This window comes from Gopherus evgoodei, unplaced genomic scaffold (genome assembly GCF_007399415.2).
Source record: "Gopherus evgoodei ecotype Sinaloan lineage unplaced genomic scaffold, rGopEvg1_v1.p scaffold_37_arrow_ctg1, whole genome shotgun sequence".
NCBI lineage: Eukaryota > Metazoa > Chordata > Testudines > Testudinidae > Gopherus > Gopherus evgoodei.
Window position 1 is genome coordinate 352,088 of NW_022060049.1, and position 18,677 is coordinate 370,764.

Genomic DNA, 18,677 nt, shown 5'->3' on the forward strand with positions numbered 1-18,677 from the left:
CCTCAGTGAAGGATCAATAGCGTCTTTGGTTCCCCTAGATACATCAGACTAGTCCTTCACCCTTATTCCTAAACAGAACGGCCTTGCTGATTGAGTCGTCTATGGCTTTCCTCTCACCTTGATTTTGCAATCTTGATTATCATCCAGTTAAGTGTGCAAACAGACCTCCACTAGGAAGCAGACAATACGCCAGACAGGAAGAAAAGCATCTGTTACCGCTGCCCCTGGCTGTGCTGGTCAGAGCTCCTCCAACAGATCTGGCAGGGCCAAGCTGGGTTTGTCTCACACGAGACTGAGGGACACGGCTGTTGGCAAACCCACAGCGGTGAATCTTCTCCCTTTGTGTTTCCCGGCAGCGAACGAGGGAGCAGTTAGAGCCCCTGCCGACCATCCTCTATGCCATCAAAGAGGGGACGCCAGTGCCTGTCTCCATCAAACTTGGCCCCGGCATGGACAGGTACTTCCCCTTCCCCTCCCCTCTCCATGAGCGGTGATCCAGGCGGTGCAGGGCTCAAAGGGCCGGGGGGGGGTCTGTCATTGACAGCAGGAGGAGCAGGACAGGGCTGTTGGTGTTGCTAGAAGAGCTTGGCACTGTGCGGTGATGTTGGGAAATGAGTCTTGGGAAATCCACTCCCCACAAGATGTGCTCCAGACTGGGCTGATCCTGCCAGTGGGGCTCAGACAAGTGATGGTGCTCTGGCTTATGGGAGTGGGGCCTGGCCATCATAAGGCCCGGGGGAGGGTTTGAGCTTATGTGTGGGGTTAGGAGGCAGCTCAAGTGTGGGGCCTGAAGAGAGTTTGGGTCTGGAGCCTCAGGACCAAAGCTAGGCTGTGGCTTTGGGTTCCCGGGCCAGGTGGATGGGGAAGAGGGACAGCAGGGAGCAGAGACTCAGACAATGGGTTGGGTTGGAGATAAACATGATGGCTCCAGTCCAAGGGTTTGCTTGAAGTGCTGGTGTCAGGCTGGGTTTGAATTTGGGGTGACTAGCTGGCAGTTTGGTTCTGATTCAGGCTGGTTCAGGGGATGGGTTCTGGTTCAATTTGAGATTTGGGCTTGGGTGACGGTTTGGGTTCAGGAAATGGTTCTGATTGGGTTTGGTTGATGGTTTTGGGAAATGGTTCTGGTTCTGGTGATGACTCCAGTTCAGTTTGGGTGTGGTTGATGGTTTTGGTTCAGGTGACGATTGCAGTTCTGTTCGCTTTGGGGTTCAGGGGATAGTACAGTTTGGGGGATGTTTCTGGTTCTAGGTTGCGGTTCGGGATAGTTCCCATTCTAGGGTCTGGTTCATGGTATGGTTCTGGATTCTGGTCCAGCACAGTGCTCCTAGCTCTCTCCAATGACACTCAGCCCCAACCGTTGTGTTTCAGCCCTGGTGAGAAGCCAGGATTCCTGCCCCCGAGGGAGCTGAGCAAGTACAGCCCCCTGATCAAGAGTCACTCCATGACCAACATCCAGAAGGGCAGGGGGAAGGAGGATGAGCAGCATCTCCAGCAACTGCCTGCCTCCCCACGCCAGGCCTGGGAGAGGAGGAAGGTGCAGCGCACCCAGAGTGTGCCAGCCCAGAGCAAGGCAGGACGCAGGCTGCAGAAGCAGAGCAGCATGGAGCACGTGGTTGAGTCCCAGGGAGAAGAGAGTCACGATGAGAGCCCTCGCCCCTCTACCTTCCGCCCACGGGATGGCCGAGCCCACCCGGTAAGGGGCTCTGGGCAGCTCCCACCCTGGGGGACGGCCAAGTCCACCTGGAAAGGGGGTCTTGGCACCCAGCTGCCCGCCCCTTCTCTGACCCATGCAGGCTGCTCAAGCTGCAAAGCGATCACTGCCAGAGCCACCCCCACAGAGGCCATGCTCCGCCTGATGCCTGCTGGGGACTGAGGACAGGGGGAATGGAGCTGAGCACACTCACCCCTCGTGCCCCGCTCCCCAGGGGCCAGCCACAGCCTGCTCTCCGGAGAACAAGGGCTGCCCTTCCTGGGGCACTATCAGTGCCAGGGCCCCACCCCAGCCCCAGAGAGCGGGCACTGGAGCCCGGAGTCCATTCTGGTTCCAGTTTGGGAAATGGTTCTGGTTCTGGTGATGACTCCAGTTCAGTTTGGGTGTGGTTGATGGTTTTAGTTCAGGTGACGATTGCAGTTCTGTTCGCTTTGGGGTTCAGGGGATAGTTCAGTTTGGGGGATGTTTCTGGTTCTAGGCTGCCGTTCGGGGGATAGTTCTGATTCTAGGGTCTGGTTCAGAGAGAAACAGGGCAGTTCAGGGCTGGGCCTGGAGCTGTTCTTGTCCCCATTCCCTTGCCACCGGGTAGGGTCGGGTGATGGGCTCCAGCAGGAATCACCAGTTGTTCCAGCCTATCCCGAGACGAACCGGGAGGCGTCTGGCCCCATGTCACTGACAGGCAGAACCGTGACCCCCTGCTAGCCCGTGCTGCCTGCAGCGCCCTGAAGGGCTCTGTGCTGTGTGTCCTAGGGGCGATCCAATCTCCGCCAATCTGCCTCGCTGCCCCGGAAGTCCACGGTTCCCTGGCAGCGCCACGCTGAGGAAGCAGCCAAGGCACAGACTGAGCTGTACGCCATGCGGCCGCTGGAGAAGGTAACACTCTGCACCCTCAGAGACCCCAGGCTCCAGAGCAGGCCCTATGGGACCATGCCAGGGTTCTTCTCTCCACCTCAATGCCCAGGCTCTGCCAGGGTGCTGATGCATCACTGCTACCCACCCCAGTCCACAGAACCAGCCCCCATGCTTGCAATGGGAAGGACAGTGCCATCCCCCAAACCTCACCATGTTAGCCTGGTAGGGGCTGGTAGATGTGTCACCATCCTTTCCCCAACCCTATGGCCTCCAGGCAAGGATCGTAGAGCTCCTCACACACACAGCCACGAGTCCTGACTCCCAGCCACTAGTGCTCTAACCACTAGGCACCTCTCCTGCTGCCAGCCTGTACTGCAGCTGGGTAAGGAGCCCATGTGGCAGAACGGTGCCCTCTCTGTGCCCGTGGAGTGCTGCATGCCCCATGACAAGCTGATCTTGTCTTGGGCTCCCCTAGCATGGGAAGCAAATTGAGGAGCTGAGGAAGGAGTTGGCAGAGTCCAGGGAGAAGCAGAGGCTCTTTGAGAGCCAGCTGGAAATGCTGGTCACCCAGAACCAGACACTGCTGGAGGAGCAGGCCAAAAGCCAGGGGCAGGAGGAGAGACTCCGGAGGCAGCTGGAGAAGCTGGAAACCCACCTGGCAAACCTCAGCACCAGGTAAGGGAGCCCATCAGGGAGAAAGGCAGCACCGGGGCACCATGGTCCTGCTGAGCCTCTGGGTGATGTTGGGTGCTGGCTCAGCAGAGAGCCATGGGTGCCCCTCCATGGCCCAGGCATATGCTGGGCAGCCAGGCCGCAAGGAGAGCCAAGTGCTTCTAGTGGGTCCCCAGGGGCACCTCAGGTCCCTCCCCGGCTTGAGTCCTGGCTGATTCAGATGCCAGCCAAGGTGGGCTGGGCACTTGCTGACGGCTCTCAGGGGACTCAGGAACTTGCTGTCCAGGTGGATCTGGGCCAAACTGAGGACCATGGCAGCTGGCCCACATGTTCCCACCGGGGCCTGGCCCTGCTGACAGTGGCTAGGAAGGGGCAGGAAGACTGGCACAACCTGCCCCCAGGATGGTCCCTCCCACCCCTGCACAGTTCGTGATAGGTTCAGCAGCTGTCAGGGCCCTCGGATAAGCTGATTCCATTTGGTGCAGCGAGGCAGGGGGAGGTGCCCCATGATGGAAGGGGGGCAGGTTTCGAGAGGATGTGGGGCGGTACCCCAGGAACAGTGCGGAGTGAGGTGGAGTGAGGTTTTCCAGGAGCAGGGGGAGGTGTGCAGAGGCAGTGCATTGAGGTGCTCAGGGGCATGGCAGGGGGAGGTGCCCAGGGGCAGGATAGTGATGTGCCAGGGGGGTGGGGCAGTGAGGTGCCCAGGGCCAGGACAGGGGGAGGTGCCCAGGGGCAGGAGAGTGAGGTGCCAGGGGGGTGGGGCAGTGAGGTGCCCAGGGCCAAGACAGGGGGAGGTGCCCAGGGGCAGTATAGTGAGGTGCCAGGGGGTGGGGCAGTGAGGTGCCCAGGGCCAGGACAGGGGGAGGTGCCCAGGGGCAGGATAGTGAGGTGCCAAGGGGGTGGGTTGATGAGGTGTCCAGGGGTGGGATGTTGAGGTGCCCGTGGGCAGAGCATGAGGAGATGCCCAGTGGCCAGGAGTATACTGACACGTGTGACAGTGAGGTGCCTAGGGGTGGGGTGATGAGGTGCTTAGGGGCAGAGTGATGAGGTGTCGGGGGCAGGGCAGGGGGAGGTGCCATGGTGCAAGGCAGGGGGAGATGCCAGGAGGCAGGGCCGTGAGGTGCCCAGGGTTGAAGGAGTGAGGTGTCCAAGGGTAGGGCGATGAGGTGCCTGAGGGTAGGACAATGAGGTGCTTTGCGGCAGAGCACTGAGGTGTCTGGAGTTAAAGTGATGAAGTGCCCGGTGGCGGGCCGATGAGGTGCCTGGGCACAGGGCAAGGGGAGGTGTCCAGGGACGGGGAGGTGCCCAAGGGTGGAGAGGTGCCTGGGGGTGGGGCAGTGAGGTGTCCAGGGGTGGGGAGGTGCCTGGGGGTGGGGCAGTGAGATGTCCAGGGGCAGGGAGGTGCCCGGGGTGGGGAGGTGTCCAGGGGTGGGGAGGTGCCTGGGAGTGGGGCAGTGAGCTGTCCAGGGGCAGGGAGGTGCCTGGAGGCAGGGCAGTGAGGTGTCCAGAGGCGATGAGGTGCCTGGGGGTGGGGCCGTGAGGTGTCCAGGGGCAGGGAGGTGCCTAGGGGCGGTGAGGTGCCTGGGGATGGGGCAGTGAGGTGTCCAGGGGTGGGGAGGTGCCTGGGAGTGGGGCAGTGAGCTGTCCAGGGGCAGGGAGGTGCATGGAGGCGGGGCAGGGAGGTGTCCAGGGGTGAAGAGGTGCCTGGGGGTGGGGCAGTGAGGTATCCAGAGGCAGGGAGGTTCCTAGGAGTGGGGCAGGGAGGTGTCCAGAGGCGGGGAGGTGCCTAGGGGCGGGGCACTGAGGTGTCCAGGGATGGGGAGGTGCCTGGAGGTGGGGCAATGAAGTGCCCAGGGGTGGAGCAGTGAGGTGTTCAGGGGCGGGAAGGTGCCCAGGGGTGAGGTAGTGAGGTGTCCAGGGATGGGGAGGTGTCTGGAGGTGGAGCAGTGAGGTGCCCAGGGGTGGGGCAGTGAGGTGTCCAGGAGCAGGGAGGTGCCTAGGGGTGGGACAGTGAGGTGTCCAGGGGCAGGGAAGTGCCTGGAGGCGGGGCAGTGAGGTATTCAGGGGCGGGGAGGTGCCTGGAGATGGGGCAGTGAGGTGCCCAGGAGTGGGGCAGTGAGGTGTCATGGGGCGGGGAGGTGCCTGGGGATGGGGCAGTGAGGTGTCCGGGGTGGTGAGGTGCCCAGGAGTGGGGCACTGAGGTGTCCAGGGGCGGGGAGGTGCCTGGGGCGGGGCAGAGAGGTGTTCAGGGTTGGGGAAGTGTCTGGAGGTGGGGCAGTGAGGTGCCCAGGGGTGCAGCAGTGAGGTGTCCAGGGGCGGGGAGGTGCCTGGAGGTGCCCAGGGGTGGGGCAGTGAGGTGTCATGGGGCGGGGAGGTGCCTGGGGGTGGGGCAGTGAGGTGTCCAGGGGTGCTGAGGTGCCCAGGAGTGTGGCAGTGAGGTGTCCAGGGGCGGGGAGGTGCCTGGGGCGGGGCAGAGAGGTGTTCAGGGATGGGGAAGTGTCTGGAGGTGGGGCAGTGAGGTGCCCAGGGGTGCAGCAGTGAGGTGTCCAGGGGCGGGGAGGTGCCTGGAGGTGCCCAGGGGTGGGTCAGTGAGGTGTCATGGGGCGGGGAGGTGCCTGGGGATGGGGCAGTGAGGTGTCCAGGGGTGGTGAGTGCCCAGGAGTGGGGCAGTGAGGTGTCCAGGGGCGGGGAGGTGCCTGGGGCGGGACAGAGAGGTGTTCAGGGATGGGAAGGGGTCTGGAGGTGGGGCAGTGAGGTGCCCAGGGGTGCGGCAGTGAGGTGTCCAGGGGCGGGGAGGTGCCTGGAGGTGGGGTAGTGAGGTGCCCAGGGGTGGGGCAGTGAGGTGTCATGGGGCGGGGAGGTGCTGGGGGTGGGGCAGTGAGGTGTCCGGGGCGGTGAGGTGCCCAGGAGTGGGGCACTGAGGTGTCCAGGGGCGGGGAGGTGCCTGGGGCGGGGCAGTGAGGTGTTCAGGAATGGGGAAGTGTCTGGAGGTGGGGCAGTGAGGTGCCCAGGGGTGCGGCAGTGAGCTGTCCAGGGGCGGGGAGGTGCCTGGAGGTGGGGTAGTGAGGTGCCCAGGGGTGGGGCAGTGAGGTGTCATGGGGCGGGGAGGTGCTGGGGGTGGGGCAGTGAGGTGTCCGGGGCGGTGAGGTGCCCAGGAGTGGGGCACTGAGGTGTCCAGGGGTGGGGAGGTGCCTGGGGCGGGGCAGAGAGGTGTTCAGGGTTGGGGAAGTGTCTGGAGGTGGGGCAGTGAGGTGCCCAGGGGTGCAGCAGTGAGGTGTCCAGGGGCGGGGAGGTGCCTGGAGGTGCCCAGGGGTGGGGCAGTGAGGTGTCATGGGGCGGTGAGGTGCCTGGGGATGGGGCAGTGAGGTGTCCAGGGGCGGTGAGGTGCCCAGGAGTGGGGCACTGAGGTGTTCAGGGGCAGGGAAGTGCCTGGAGGTGGGGCACTGAGGTGCCCAGGGGTGGGGCACTGAGGTGTTCAGGGGCGGGGAAGTGCCTGGAGATGGGGCAGTGAGGTGTCCAGGGGCGGGGAAGTGCCTGGAGATGGGGCAGTGAGGTGCCCAGGGGTGGGGCAGTGAGGTGTTCAGGGATGGGGAGGTGTCTGGAGGTGGGGCAGTGAGGTGCCCAGGGGTGGGGCAGTGAGGTGTTCAGGGGCGGGGAAGTGCCTGGAGGTGGGGCAGTGAGGTGCCCAGGGGTGGGGCAGTGAGGTGTTCAGGGATGGGGAGGTGTCTGGAGGTGGGGCAGTGAGGTGCCCAGGGGTGGGGCAGTGAGGTGTTCAGGGGCGGGGAAGTGCCTGGAGGTGGGGCAGTGAGGTGCCCAGGGGTGGGGCAGTGAGGTGTTCAGGGATGGGGAGGTGTCTGGAGGTGGGGCAGTGAGGTGCCCAGGGGTGGGGCAGTGAGGTGTTCAGGGGCGGGGAGGTGCCTGGGGGTGGGGCAGTGAGGTGTCCAGGGGCGGTGAGTTGCCCAGGAGTGGGGCACTGAGGTGTTCAGGGGCGGGGAAGTGCCTGGAGGTGGGGCAGTGAGGTGCCCAGGGGTGGGGCAGTGAGGTGTTCAGGGATGGGGAGGTGTCTGGAGGTGGGGCAGTGAGGTGCCCAGGGGTGGGGCAGTGAGGTGTCCAGAGGTTGGGAGGTGCCTGGGGAGCAATGCGGTGAAGTGCCTGGGGCCAGGGCAGAGGGAAGTGTCCAATGCCTGGGCTCTCGCAGCCGGGCAGAGCAAGCTGCAGATCCACTGACACCCTCCCTCCTGCAGGGTGGCGGCGGCAGAGGGCAGCCGGAGGAAGGACCAGGAGAAGCTGAGGGCCAGCGAGGAGAGGACGAAGCGTCTGGTAAAATCCACGTCCCCCTGGGGCTGACGAGCCCAGCAGCTCCGCCCAATTGGTCTATCAGGGAGTAACCGAGGGGATTCTGGGAGCCACCCTGCACAGTGTATTATGGGGCATGCTGGATCTCAGCTCCAGCCTGTGCAGCCCCATTGCTTTCACTGCATGGGGAGGAGGAGGGGAGGTAGGGGGAGTTAGCCCCAGGAGTGTGTGATGTCCGTTCCTCTCCCGCCCAGTCAGATGGGGCTCAAGATTGCCCATGGGTGACCCCCAGTACCTGCGTCCAGCAGAGCTGGGGACCCCTGGACCCTTAGGTGGAAGGACCAGGACCCCAGCACCTGAGTTCCTCCTACACCCACAGTGAGTCAAACAAGAGGGACCAGTGTCCTCCACCCTTATGGCTGATCCCTGCTTAGCGCTCAGAGAGCGGGAAAATTCCTAGAGCCATTGGGCTGGGAGGGCCGATATTAGTGGGGTGAAGTAGTCCTTGCTCTGCCCACCAGCCAGCACTCCCCTGCCAGCATTGGGAATAGAACCCAGAAGTCCTGACTCCCAGCCCCCCTGCTCTGACCCACCTGATACTCTTTGTCTCCTAGACCTCATGGGAGTGGGGTAAGTTCAGCCACAGCTCCTGTGGGGCAGAGTGGAAGGGTGGCTAAGAAGGCAGCACTGAAGGGGATAGGGGAGGGTTCCTTAGGGCAGTCTCTCCTGGGGTGGAGCATGGAAGAGGGAGATCCTGGGAATGAAGGGAGCTGCCCCACACCTTGCCCAGGAGTGGAGGGTGATGGTGCTAGTTGTCTTTGGCGTCAGATATCTGTGCAGCATGGCGTGTGCTGCCGGCTATGGGCGTCTGACTAGGGGAGCAGGGCAGCAGGCTGAGGTTATTGAGCCCTTTGTCCCTGTAGGAGCGCCGCCTGTCGGCCCTGGAGCGGGAACACGCCGAGCTGCTCTGTGCCATCAGTCAGCGGCCGGGATTCCAGGACAAGCCACCCAACTCGCTGCTGATGCCAGCGCCACAGGACGGGGCCGAGGACTGGCAGGAGGTTTAGCCAGCTTGGTGGGCCCAGACGGCCAGCCCCTGGGCCCTGCGTAGGACGCATCCCACCCCAGCAGCTGCCACCCGCTTTGGATACCCTGCCAGCCAGACCTTGTCTCTAGAAATTTGTCACAGACCCAAGCCCAGCAGCTCTTTCCTGGTATGAGTCCAGCCTGGGAGGTCCTGAGTCTGCCAGGGATGTTGTTCCAGATAATGGAGTCCCAGAGAGCTGCAGGCTGCTGCTGTGAATCCCCTGCAGCTCTCCACTCCCCAGGAGTGGTGGAGAGCGATCAGATTTGTGAGAGGCCCATTCAGCCCCTCTCTCATCCCAACTGGGGTTCCCTTCCCTATTCCTGCATCCAAAGGGTCCCCAGGTGCTTCCTTCTGAACTCCTCCCACACACTCCCGATGCCTTGCTGCCCCCTTCGTCATACCCATGCTGCCATCCCCATAGTGGAACATTGCCCCAACATGCCCAAGCTTCCCTGGGGCTCTGGCTGCTGCATAGCACCAGTTGCCCAGGGCCACTGCCCAGTAACTGCCAACAGGCCCAGCCCTGCGCCAGGGGCTGACTAGAAGGGATGCGCCCGGACCAGTATTCAGGCCTCATTTGGCTCTTGGGGGATTCAGGGATGAGCTGCCACAGTGAGCTTGTCTCCGGGTTCGTGCTTGGGCCATGACTCCCTGCAGAGCCAGAAATGCAGTGGCTGCTTTGTCAAAAACCTTCCTTGTCTCTGAGGGTCGCCTGCAGCCAGGCAGTAAACATAGTGCCTTTTGTGACGAGCATGTGGGTTGGAGCCTGGAGCACTCGCCACATGGGACCAGACAGGCCAGGGCCCAAGGATTCAGAGGGAAGCATGGCAGGCACCAAGCTCCGAGAGTCTCTTGCCACAGGGCCAGGTTTTAGAAAAGCCCAGCTCCTACTGAGAAACTCCCAGCCCTGCTGTTCATGCACACACACACACACACACACGTGCACAGGCACATACAGGAACAACACATGCATGTATGCGTGCACACATGGCACAACATGTGCACACACATGTGCGCCTCACATTGTTCTCAGTGGGTGCTGCTGGGGGCTGAGCACTTCTGCAAGTCTCTCCCTGCACCCCAGAGCGCTCACACAGACGCCTTCCAAGGCTTGCAAGGCTGAGGCCCCGTCACAGCTGGCACCCAGCATGTGTGCAGTGCACACCTGGGAGGGCACATCAGGGCTGGCTGTCACTTGCAAAGGTTTATCATTTGCTGAATTCCAAACCAGCTTCTCCCAGGTCCCCATGTCCCCTGCTCACTGGGGCCATTCCGAGCTCTGTCCCCTACCTCTGGGACCCTGGAACTGGGCAAAACGAGAATAATGGGGATATTCGGGATGAGAGTGAGCTCTTCTCGTCCTCCAAATGACTTGGCCCAAACTCCGGACTGATTCCCCATCCCCTGCAGACTGGGCCTGGGCAGGCCAGCTGGGAAGGGTCATCAAATTCAGGGCGTTAGACTATGTCTACACTACGCACCTTTTAGCAACATAGCTTTTGCAGCTAAAAGGCACACAGCATAGCTGTTCTTTGTTGGCAAGAGAGAGCTCTCCCACCGACAAAAAACTCCCACCCCAACGAGTGGCAGTAGCTTTGTCGGCAGGAGAGAGCGCCCTCTGATAAAACGCTGTTCACATCAGCTCTTTTTGTCTGTAAAATTTGTGTCGTTTGGGAGAGGAGAGTGTTTTTTTCATGCACAGTCCGAACGACAAAGGTTTTACTGACGAAAGTCCAGTGTAGACAAAGCCTTACAGTGGAAACCACTCCATTTCAGAGCTACAGCTGGCTTCTGCTCCCATGATAGTCCAGCAACGCACAGAGCCAGCTCGCCCCTCAGCCCCTAGGAGCAGGCCTGTCTGCAGAGGCTGGCCTGTGCATTTGCAGTGGGATGATAGTCAGGGTCTTGGGGTGACTCCTGAAGCAGCCTGTCTCTCCAATGTTTCCTAGCACCTGTAGGAGTTGCCTTCCTGAGGACAGGTGCATTCTGGTCCTGGAGGGGCTCTGCCTGGCTCATGACTGCAGGGAGGGGAAGCCGCAGCATGGAGCCAGGTGCGGGAGGGAGGGGTGAACAGTTGGGAGGGAGGATCTAAGAGGGAGGGAGTGTGTCCCCACTGCTCTGAGGGCAAGTTACTAGGACCCAGTTTAGTAGTGTAGATCAGGGCTCACTTCCATTGGCTTCAACAGGAGCGAGGCGCCTGAATTGCATTGAGGAGCTAGACCTAGATGCCTCTGGGCTTTTGGGTTAACAGAAGGGGCTGGAGTAGCACCACTTAGGGACACACACACACACATACATTCCCTAGGATGACCAGACAGTGAATGTAAAAAGCGGGACAGGGGATGGGGGAGTAATAGGAGCCTATATAAGAAAAAGACCCAAAAATCAGGACTGTCCCTATAAAATCGGGACATTTGGTCACCCTACACTCGTCCCCAGCTCCCCCGTGTGATACAGTTCAGCTGCTGTGACACCAACACAAACTCTTGTGAGATCGCAGCAGCTGTCACCTTGCAAGGGAAGGTCCATGGCACACAGATGTGAGGAACACCCCCTCCCCCCCCCAGCTGTGTTAGGTGAATAACGCCAGCCCAGCATGGATCCTGAGGAAAGGGACCCAAGAACTTGAGGTTCTGGTTTGGCCCCATCACCCAGGGATTCAGGCCTCTCTGAGGCGAGGCAGGGCAGGGCTGGGCTGGCATCCCTGATGCATAGAGCGAAGTCATCCTTCCTCTCTGTCTCTCCTACCTGCCATGTTCTGCCTCAAAGGCCAGCTTAGTCGAGCAAATTCCCTGGTGGTTCAGTGGAGGGCAGCCCCTGCAGGGAACTAAGAGGGGTGGGTGGGGATGATGCAGAGACCTGCAGCCCCAGGATGTCCATCTGGTTGGATTTCAGGAGAATCTCTGGCAGGCAGAGAGTTTCACTGAGCCCTGAACATTGTAATGCGAAGCCGGGGCCCGCAGTGCTCCCACAGTCTGCAAGGGCTCAGCCAGAGCATCTCTTGATAAATGGCAGAACAAGAGAATGAAGCCTGGCTGGGAGCTCCATGCTCCAGCCCAGCAACCTCAGGGGGGCTGCCTGCCTCCAGGGGCCAGGCAGGCTGTCTGGGAGCAGCGAGCACTGGCACACTGCAGTCTCCAGACACTGGCTCCCCTGTCCCACTCTCAGGGCGGTCGCTGCTGTGAAGACACAAAGGGCTCCTCCTGTGCTCTTCTACATGGCACCCACCAGCCAGCAGCCCTGGTGTCTGTGTGCCAGCATGTCCATGTGGTGGGAGGGAGAGGAAGGGGAGAGGCCTGCAGGCATATTTCCATTCGAATCCCCCTAGCTCTGACCTACCTGCACTTCCTAGCCTTGGGCCAAGATGTTCCCAAGTGCCTTGTGGGGCTGGCTGGCTCCCCAGCTTGGGCCTGATTTTCAGGACTCAGGCAGCATCTGCTGGAGCAGCCGGACTGGCTAAGCACGGCAGCCATTGGGAGTCTGCCCAGAAGGAGGTTGTTTTGTTTTACAGTGTGAGACTGGAGAATGAGGAGGGTGGGGGTGGGGACACCTTGTAGGCCTCAGCCCCCTGCTGCCTTGGGCTTGATCCAGCCCCACACTGGGGCAGGGGTTGATCTCTGGCTGGAAAGAGGCCTTCAGAGCCCTGGAGCACCTATCGGTTTGATTTGAGAGCAGGCATCGTTGTGCCCAATTGCTATGCACCAGGCTGGGGGGTGCCAAGTACCAGCCTTTGGCTGAGGCAAGGGTTCCACAATCCGAGTGCAGGTACACTGGAAGTTTGTGTACCAAGGGGCAGGCAGGGGGGGGCCCTGTACTGAGGCACCCCAGAGGATCCATGGCTGGGGATTCTCATCCCCCCTTGGGCTGCTTCCCCTTCTCCCTCATGAAGGTGCTCTTCCACGCACCCCCACACTCACAGAGAGTTCCCTCCTCCTGGGAAGGGCCCTTCCAACAATCCCCCATCACAGAGGGTGGCAAAGTCAGAATTGTCTGGAATATTTTTATGCCTGTGTGTGCCTCAATTTCCCTCTGCACTTTATGTTGCTACCCAGTGGGTGCAAAAGGGTTAAAAGGCTGCTCTGGGGCAGAGCAGGAGCCATGAGGTGTTAGGTCATGTGACTGTCTGGGGTGGAGTGAAGGGGTCCTTTCAGGCCAAACCATGTCAATGGAGGGTCTGGAAAGACAAAGGGAGCCCCAACAATTGACACCTACCCATGAGCGTCTTGTGGGCAGAACGTGAACTCAGCAGGGATCTGTGGTGGGGGAGAAGATCTGGCTTTGGGAGAGACACCAAACTCTCATCAGGGACTGCCAGGGGGCAAGGACCAAAAGTGGAGTCCACGGCTGGGTGGCTGGCTGACTTGACCAGGATGGATGGTGTCTTAGCCTTTGCTTTGCTGCGCTAACCTGGGGACTTCCCGGCCTGGTTTCAGCCAACTAATAAACCCAACTGTTTGAAAATGTTGCCTGGTGTTGCTGTACGTCCTTGCCAGGGTGTGCTGGGCCCTGAGGAGTTGGCAAGTCTCTGGACAGGCATCTTTCTCCGGTGGATGCACTGGGTGGAGCTCACAGAGTGCAGCAGGAGGGCTGGAGCCCAGGGGCTCAGTCTCAGAGGTGGAAGGCCACGTGGGCTAATCTGAAGGAAGAGCAGGACCCCTCAAGGGTCTGGCCCACTGACGTGTTCCTGAGTGTGGAACCGCAGGCAGGCTGGCTGGCCCCTGCAGCTAGGGCCTGCAGGAAGCAAGGTGCTTCAGGGGAACCATCTTGGGGCCAGAGCGGGGAAAGACTCCAAAGTAACCCAGGGAACAGGCCCCTGTGAGTGAGCTGAAGAGACGCCCTGACGCCCTGAAGAACCTCTTTGTTGAGATTTTTAGTTGAACTTTGGTTACCCCGGGAGCAGGGCTGGTGCAATCACTAGGTGAATTAGGCGGTCACCTAGGGTGCCAAGTGGTTGGGGATGCCAAAAAGCAGTGCCCTGGCTTGGCAGGGAGTAGCCGCCTTCCAGAGGATGGGAAGCCAGAGCCCCAGCCATGGAGGAGCCGGCGCGGTGCGGGGGAGGAGGGAGGCAGCAGTCCTGCAAAAGTGGCAGTGCTGCTAGTGGGGAGTAGCTGATGCATATGGGCAGTGGACCCTGTGCGCCCCCCCCACCTCTCCCTTGCCGCACTCGGGTTCTGCGGCTCCTGGGCATAGGAGAAGGACGGCTCTAGGCAGGAAACAGCAGCAGCAGCAGTGTGGCCTGTCCTGCCCCAGGGCAGGCTACGCTCCATGCCTGTCCCTGCTGCTGCAGAGGCTGCCACTGCCCTGGGCTCCAGCCGCCCATCTCCCCTGGAGCAGTGCCCAGTTCCTGCTGCTCTTGGCTGGCAGGTGCAGGGCCCCAGTTGAGTTCAACCCCTTGCTTCTCCTCCGCGACACACCCCTGCCTGCATCCTCCTGGGCGGCCGCGGCAGCAGCAGCAGCCAGGCAGCCTGACAGGAGAAGCTGTCCCTGGGCAAGCAGGAGAGACTCTGAGGTGAAGAGGCTGCTGGCACGGCCTGAGCGCTGGAGACCGACAGGTAACTGCCCCTGTTGGTGTCACTAAGCATAACCCTAAGTAACTCGGGAGGGTGGAAGGCCACAAGGGTATGGAGCCTTCCTGGTTTTAGGCCTCAGCAGACAAGAGTCCCTCCATGTTTGAACTTTAATTGACCTAAAAGGCCAGGTGTAACAGCCGTTATCAGTTGCAACAGTTCTAACTGGTCTAAAGCAGAAATAATGAGGCCTGTGCACCTTTAGCAGAAGGACAAGATAACTTGCAGAAGGAAAACTTATTAACGAGCTGCCGTGGCCAAGATTACTTAATGCATCTGCGCTTACGTAACTGCTACAGGGGGAGGGGGAGGGGGACTTTTAAAAAGGGAAAAGCCGCTTGTGTAGGGGTGCTGGATCTGAGGCATGCTAAGTCTCCCAGCACCGCTTTAAGATCTCAAATAAACTTTGCTTGCTTCTCCACCCTGGTGTGTGTTCATTGGCACTAAGCACTCCGGGCACGAACCACTGTGGCTTGCCTCTGGCACCCTCTGTGCCTGCAACAGTTTTGGCATCCCTGGGTGGGCGTCGAGGCTAAAATCAGCCTTGCCTGGAACCCTCTCGGCGGCCGGCGGATCGCGGCGACAACCGACGCCCAGCGTGCACCAGTAACTTCACCGGGGGCCTCGGCGGAGATGCAGTTCGACCGACCCCAGAGGGCACAACTGTGCAAAGCGCTCGAGTAGTGGAGAAGCAGTTGAGGGCGACGGTGAGGAACCAGTCCCTTGGATAAGATAGGAACAGTCCAGTGGTCTGGATTTTTGCCTGTTAGGACCTGGGGACGCCCAGTGTCACCCTAGGATATGGGGCAGGGACAGAGTACAGGCAGGGCACGGTGTACACCCTTAGAATGCATTCTAGTGAATTGGGAAGTGTTTGGATCAGATCCACTAACTAAAAGCAAACTAAAAAGTTCTGTATAGTAGACTGGTCTCAATATTAACTAGAGGACCAGAAAAGGTGGCCACTGGAAGGATCAATTAATTATAACGCAATCCTCCAATTACTCCTGTTTTGTCAGCGAACGGGTAGCTTCTGAAGCTGTTTGTATGGAGAGCTCTTGTAAAAATCCCCCACCGTAGCTCCTGTTCTTCTCCCTGTCTGGCGGAGTGCAAGGATTCAAAAGCAGGTTAGGGATAGTGCAGGGACAAAGGAGGGACCTGTTTAGAAAGGGGAGACCCTATGTCCTAGCGCACTCTCTCCCTGTTGTAGCTAAAAAGCAAGATCAGATGCAGAATGGTGCTGGGGGCCAGTGTTAGTGACTGTTACCGGAAGATGCCCAGAGTACCCTGTGAAGCAAAAGCTCGTGACTAGGACTACTCTAATGAAAGCCCGGTAACTAGTGGATCTTTAGGAGGTCCGAGCCATGGTGGGCTGACTTGGCTTGGCATCGTCCGGTGAGGAAGCTACCTGGGTCTAGGAGCGTGTGAACCCATCTTCCCTCCCCCTTTCCTTTCCATGTGGGCTACTGACAGTCTGATCATCTCACTGGATGCAATCAGAGTAAGCGGCGCCGTCTCTCAGAGACTAGCCGACGCTCTTTGCTGAAGGGAGGTGTAGGAGGGTCGTGGCCATCCTCGTTAGCCTCTCCTGTATGAGTACCCTGTAGGGAAAAATCCTTAGTTTATGAGCCACTAGCACGGACATGGCACCTCCCTGTGTGTGTAAGTGGAAAATGGGTGGGGGGCAGTCTAAACATTCCACCTCACCCCCTAAGGCTACCCCCACATATTACATGTACATACATAATGGTTCAACCACCTGCAGGTATTTAGAGAATTGGAATATTTACACATGTGAAAATCCATCTAAGCAATGCCCACTAGAAGGTACTTCAGTCTAGATAAGATCATACATCTAAGAAGAGCGTTTAATCACCAAAAAGCCTTGACACAGCGTGAACAAATTTGTCTATTGAGGAAAGGAATGGGTTAATTTGAAATTCAGCTTGGCTCAGGGACAAAAAGAAAGTTGCTCTGCGTTCAAAGTCAAGAATCAACGCAGACTATGCTAAGTACAAAGAAAAACTGCTTTCAGCCCCAGCTGGCTGTGGAAAAAGGAAAATTAACAGAGGCGAATCAAAGGCAATATAAGTTACAGAACTGAGATTACATTTGCAAAGCTTAACTGTCCAGCAGTGTGCCTTTGTGACCCCGGAGCCGGTGTGGCTTGGTAACACCAAAGAAGCCACAGGCAGCTGACCTGGACTGGAATCTCTGAAAGAGACGCTGCAGGAGATTCCAGGGTGTAAAAGAACAGCCCTCCCAAGAGCGGAAGCATGTTGGAAATTCTGGACAAGCTGTATACAGGATAATCTCCTGTCCACCTCTCCCCCTTCTCTGAACATTATACACAGAAGTGGCCAGTCTGGACGTACGTGTGTGAGTATGAAAGGTGCTTCGGGCTTGGGGCATTAATCTTTTCCTGAGTGATGTGGGAGCATTCCCAACACTCTCCGTTGTTGTTTTATTATTTTATTAATGGAGCTTTAAAAATTCAGTTATATGATGTGTCTTCTTTATCTTCCCCCAATGATCCTGTAGTGTCAGCCTGATCACCTGACATGAGGAATAGATTGGTAACAGAAATTTGTCACAGTTTGGTGAGCAATTAAGAAGGGGGGAGCCCTGCAGAATTTACACCATCTATTTGTTTTACCCTTGTTATATTATGTTTGTTTTGCTTGGTACTGTTGGTGTTATATGTTGAAAACTGCATAAATAAAAGTGAGCCCTAATAGGATAAGGAAACGCTAACTGGTTCTGTTCTGTTTAACCGGTTACTGTTGTTTTTCTCTTCTGTTCATTTGGGTGTTAGGAGTGTGGGCGGAACTGAACCTCTCGTTCGTAATTCCTCGGAGTGGAAGCCATGCCTGCGAGGAAGCTCTGAGGTCGAATTGAGATCCTTCTGTCCTGTCCCCTGTAGCGGTCAGTGTATAGAAGTGGGAAAGCCCGGCTTAAACTGTAAGTTCCTCTGCTCTGTGTAATTCTCTTTTCTGTTTAAGTGTCAGCAGACAGATGGATGGGTCTCTGGGTAAACCCTCTAAAGGGGTTTGGATTATATGTGCCATGTGTTTTTGTCCAGGTGACAAGCCTCACGAGGGAGGATTCAGGTAGTCTTGTGAGTAAGAATGTTTAAGGGAAGAGACCAGGAGGGGTGGGGGCTAGTTGAAAAGCCCACCCTCCTAGCTAAACTGGTAGTGGAACAAGTTGGTGCCCATGGAAGGGACGGTTCAGCAAGGAAAGCAGGATCAGGCCCAGGCAGGCAGGCAACAGACAAAGAGATTGAAAAGCGGGTTGGAAAACCTTTGAGGGTGTAGTGGAAGGAAGAAGTCAGTAAGTGTAAGCATAAAAATTTCAAATACCCAGAACTTACTTGAAATGGTGAGTTAAGTTAATAAAAGTGGCTGTTGAAAGACAAGCAAGTAATTTAAGAAAAAGTAAGAAGTTAACTGTGTAGTTGCTAAAAAAAACAGCAGTTAAACTTTGTAAAAATGCTAAAAAAAAAGTTCTTGGTGTCTATAAAATGTTTGTAAATAAATTCAGGCAAAGAAATTATTGAATTGCAATCATTTAATTTGGCTATGAACAATTTAGTTAAATTAGCTAAAAAATGTATACAGTGTTATGTAATTAAAAACCTGGGCTGCCTATAAAACAAATACAAAAAAAATATGGGGTAATTCTTCTGTTTTGCCTGAGGTCAACAAGGGTGTTTGTATATTTTAAGCAATAACTGTCTGCCCAGAAGGGGTAGACCTCTGGGTTTTTTTGTCTTTCAAATAACCAGAGAAAACTGAGGCCAGCTGAACAGCATTCAACGTACCATGCATTTACTGGCACAACAGAAATTATGTTTTGTGTTCTATGTTCTGTCTTGTTGTGTTTGTCTTGTGGCCGAAATCATTGTGTTTAATATTTTTATAAAACAGTCTAGTTTAAAATCAAACAAAAAGATTAAATTAAAATGCAAATACTTGTTTTATTCAACTTGAAATACAAAGTGTTTAAATAAATCAAAAAATGTAATATACTAAAGTCTAATGCATTTCCTTAAGTAAAAATAAAAAATTTCATGGGCCAAATTGTTAATTGCAAAAATTGTTGTTAAAATTTGCATACCAACAGTCTTTAAAAGCAAGGACATAAAAAGTTAACCCACTCCCCATATTGTACCTGGGATCTTTCTGGCTACCTCAGATTTCTAGCCAGGGGGCTGGGAATGGTGGAAAGCTATTGAACTAAAGGTTAAATTAAATGAATTCCTCAAAGTGGGTGTGCTTGTTCTAGCTTGTTGCTCCAAAGTTCTGTAATAAGGTTATTTTAGTAAAAGTGTATGTGTGGCACATACTAAATAATAAAACGAACGTACTGTATAATAACAATGTTTATGTGTTCATTTTAAAAAAATATATATAAGTAAAAAGTAAAAGTTTCCTTTGCAGGTTAAAAAAAGCCAAAAAAAACAAAAAAAACAAAAAACAAAATAAGTTAA

At 57.0% G+C, this 18,677-nt stretch overlaps 1 protein-coding gene across 4 annotated transcripts in view; it reads left to right on the forward strand.

Moving 5' to 3' along the window:
- RASAL3 (RAS protein activator like 3) overlaps positions 1–10,969 on the forward strand; it is a 67,124-nt gene extending 56,155 nt beyond the window's left edge. For all 4 annotated transcript variants that reach the window (XM_030545448.1, XM_030545449.1, XM_030545447.1 and 1 more), the window contains 6 exons: positions 357–457; positions 1,369–1,693; positions 2,462–2,584; positions 3,039–3,238; positions 7,480–7,555; positions 8,455–10,969. In XM_030545448.1, the coding sequence (XP_030401308.1) occupies positions 357–457; positions 1,369–1,693; positions 2,462–2,584; positions 3,039–3,238; positions 7,480–7,555; positions 8,455–8,598 (969 nt within the window). In that variant the 3' untranslated portion in view covers positions 8,599–10,969. The remainder of the gene's footprint in view (positions 1–356; positions 458–1,368; positions 1,694–2,461; positions 2,585–3,038; positions 3,239–7,479; positions 7,556–8,454) is intronic.
- The last annotated feature ends 7,708 nt before the right edge of the window (positions 10,970–18,677 follow it).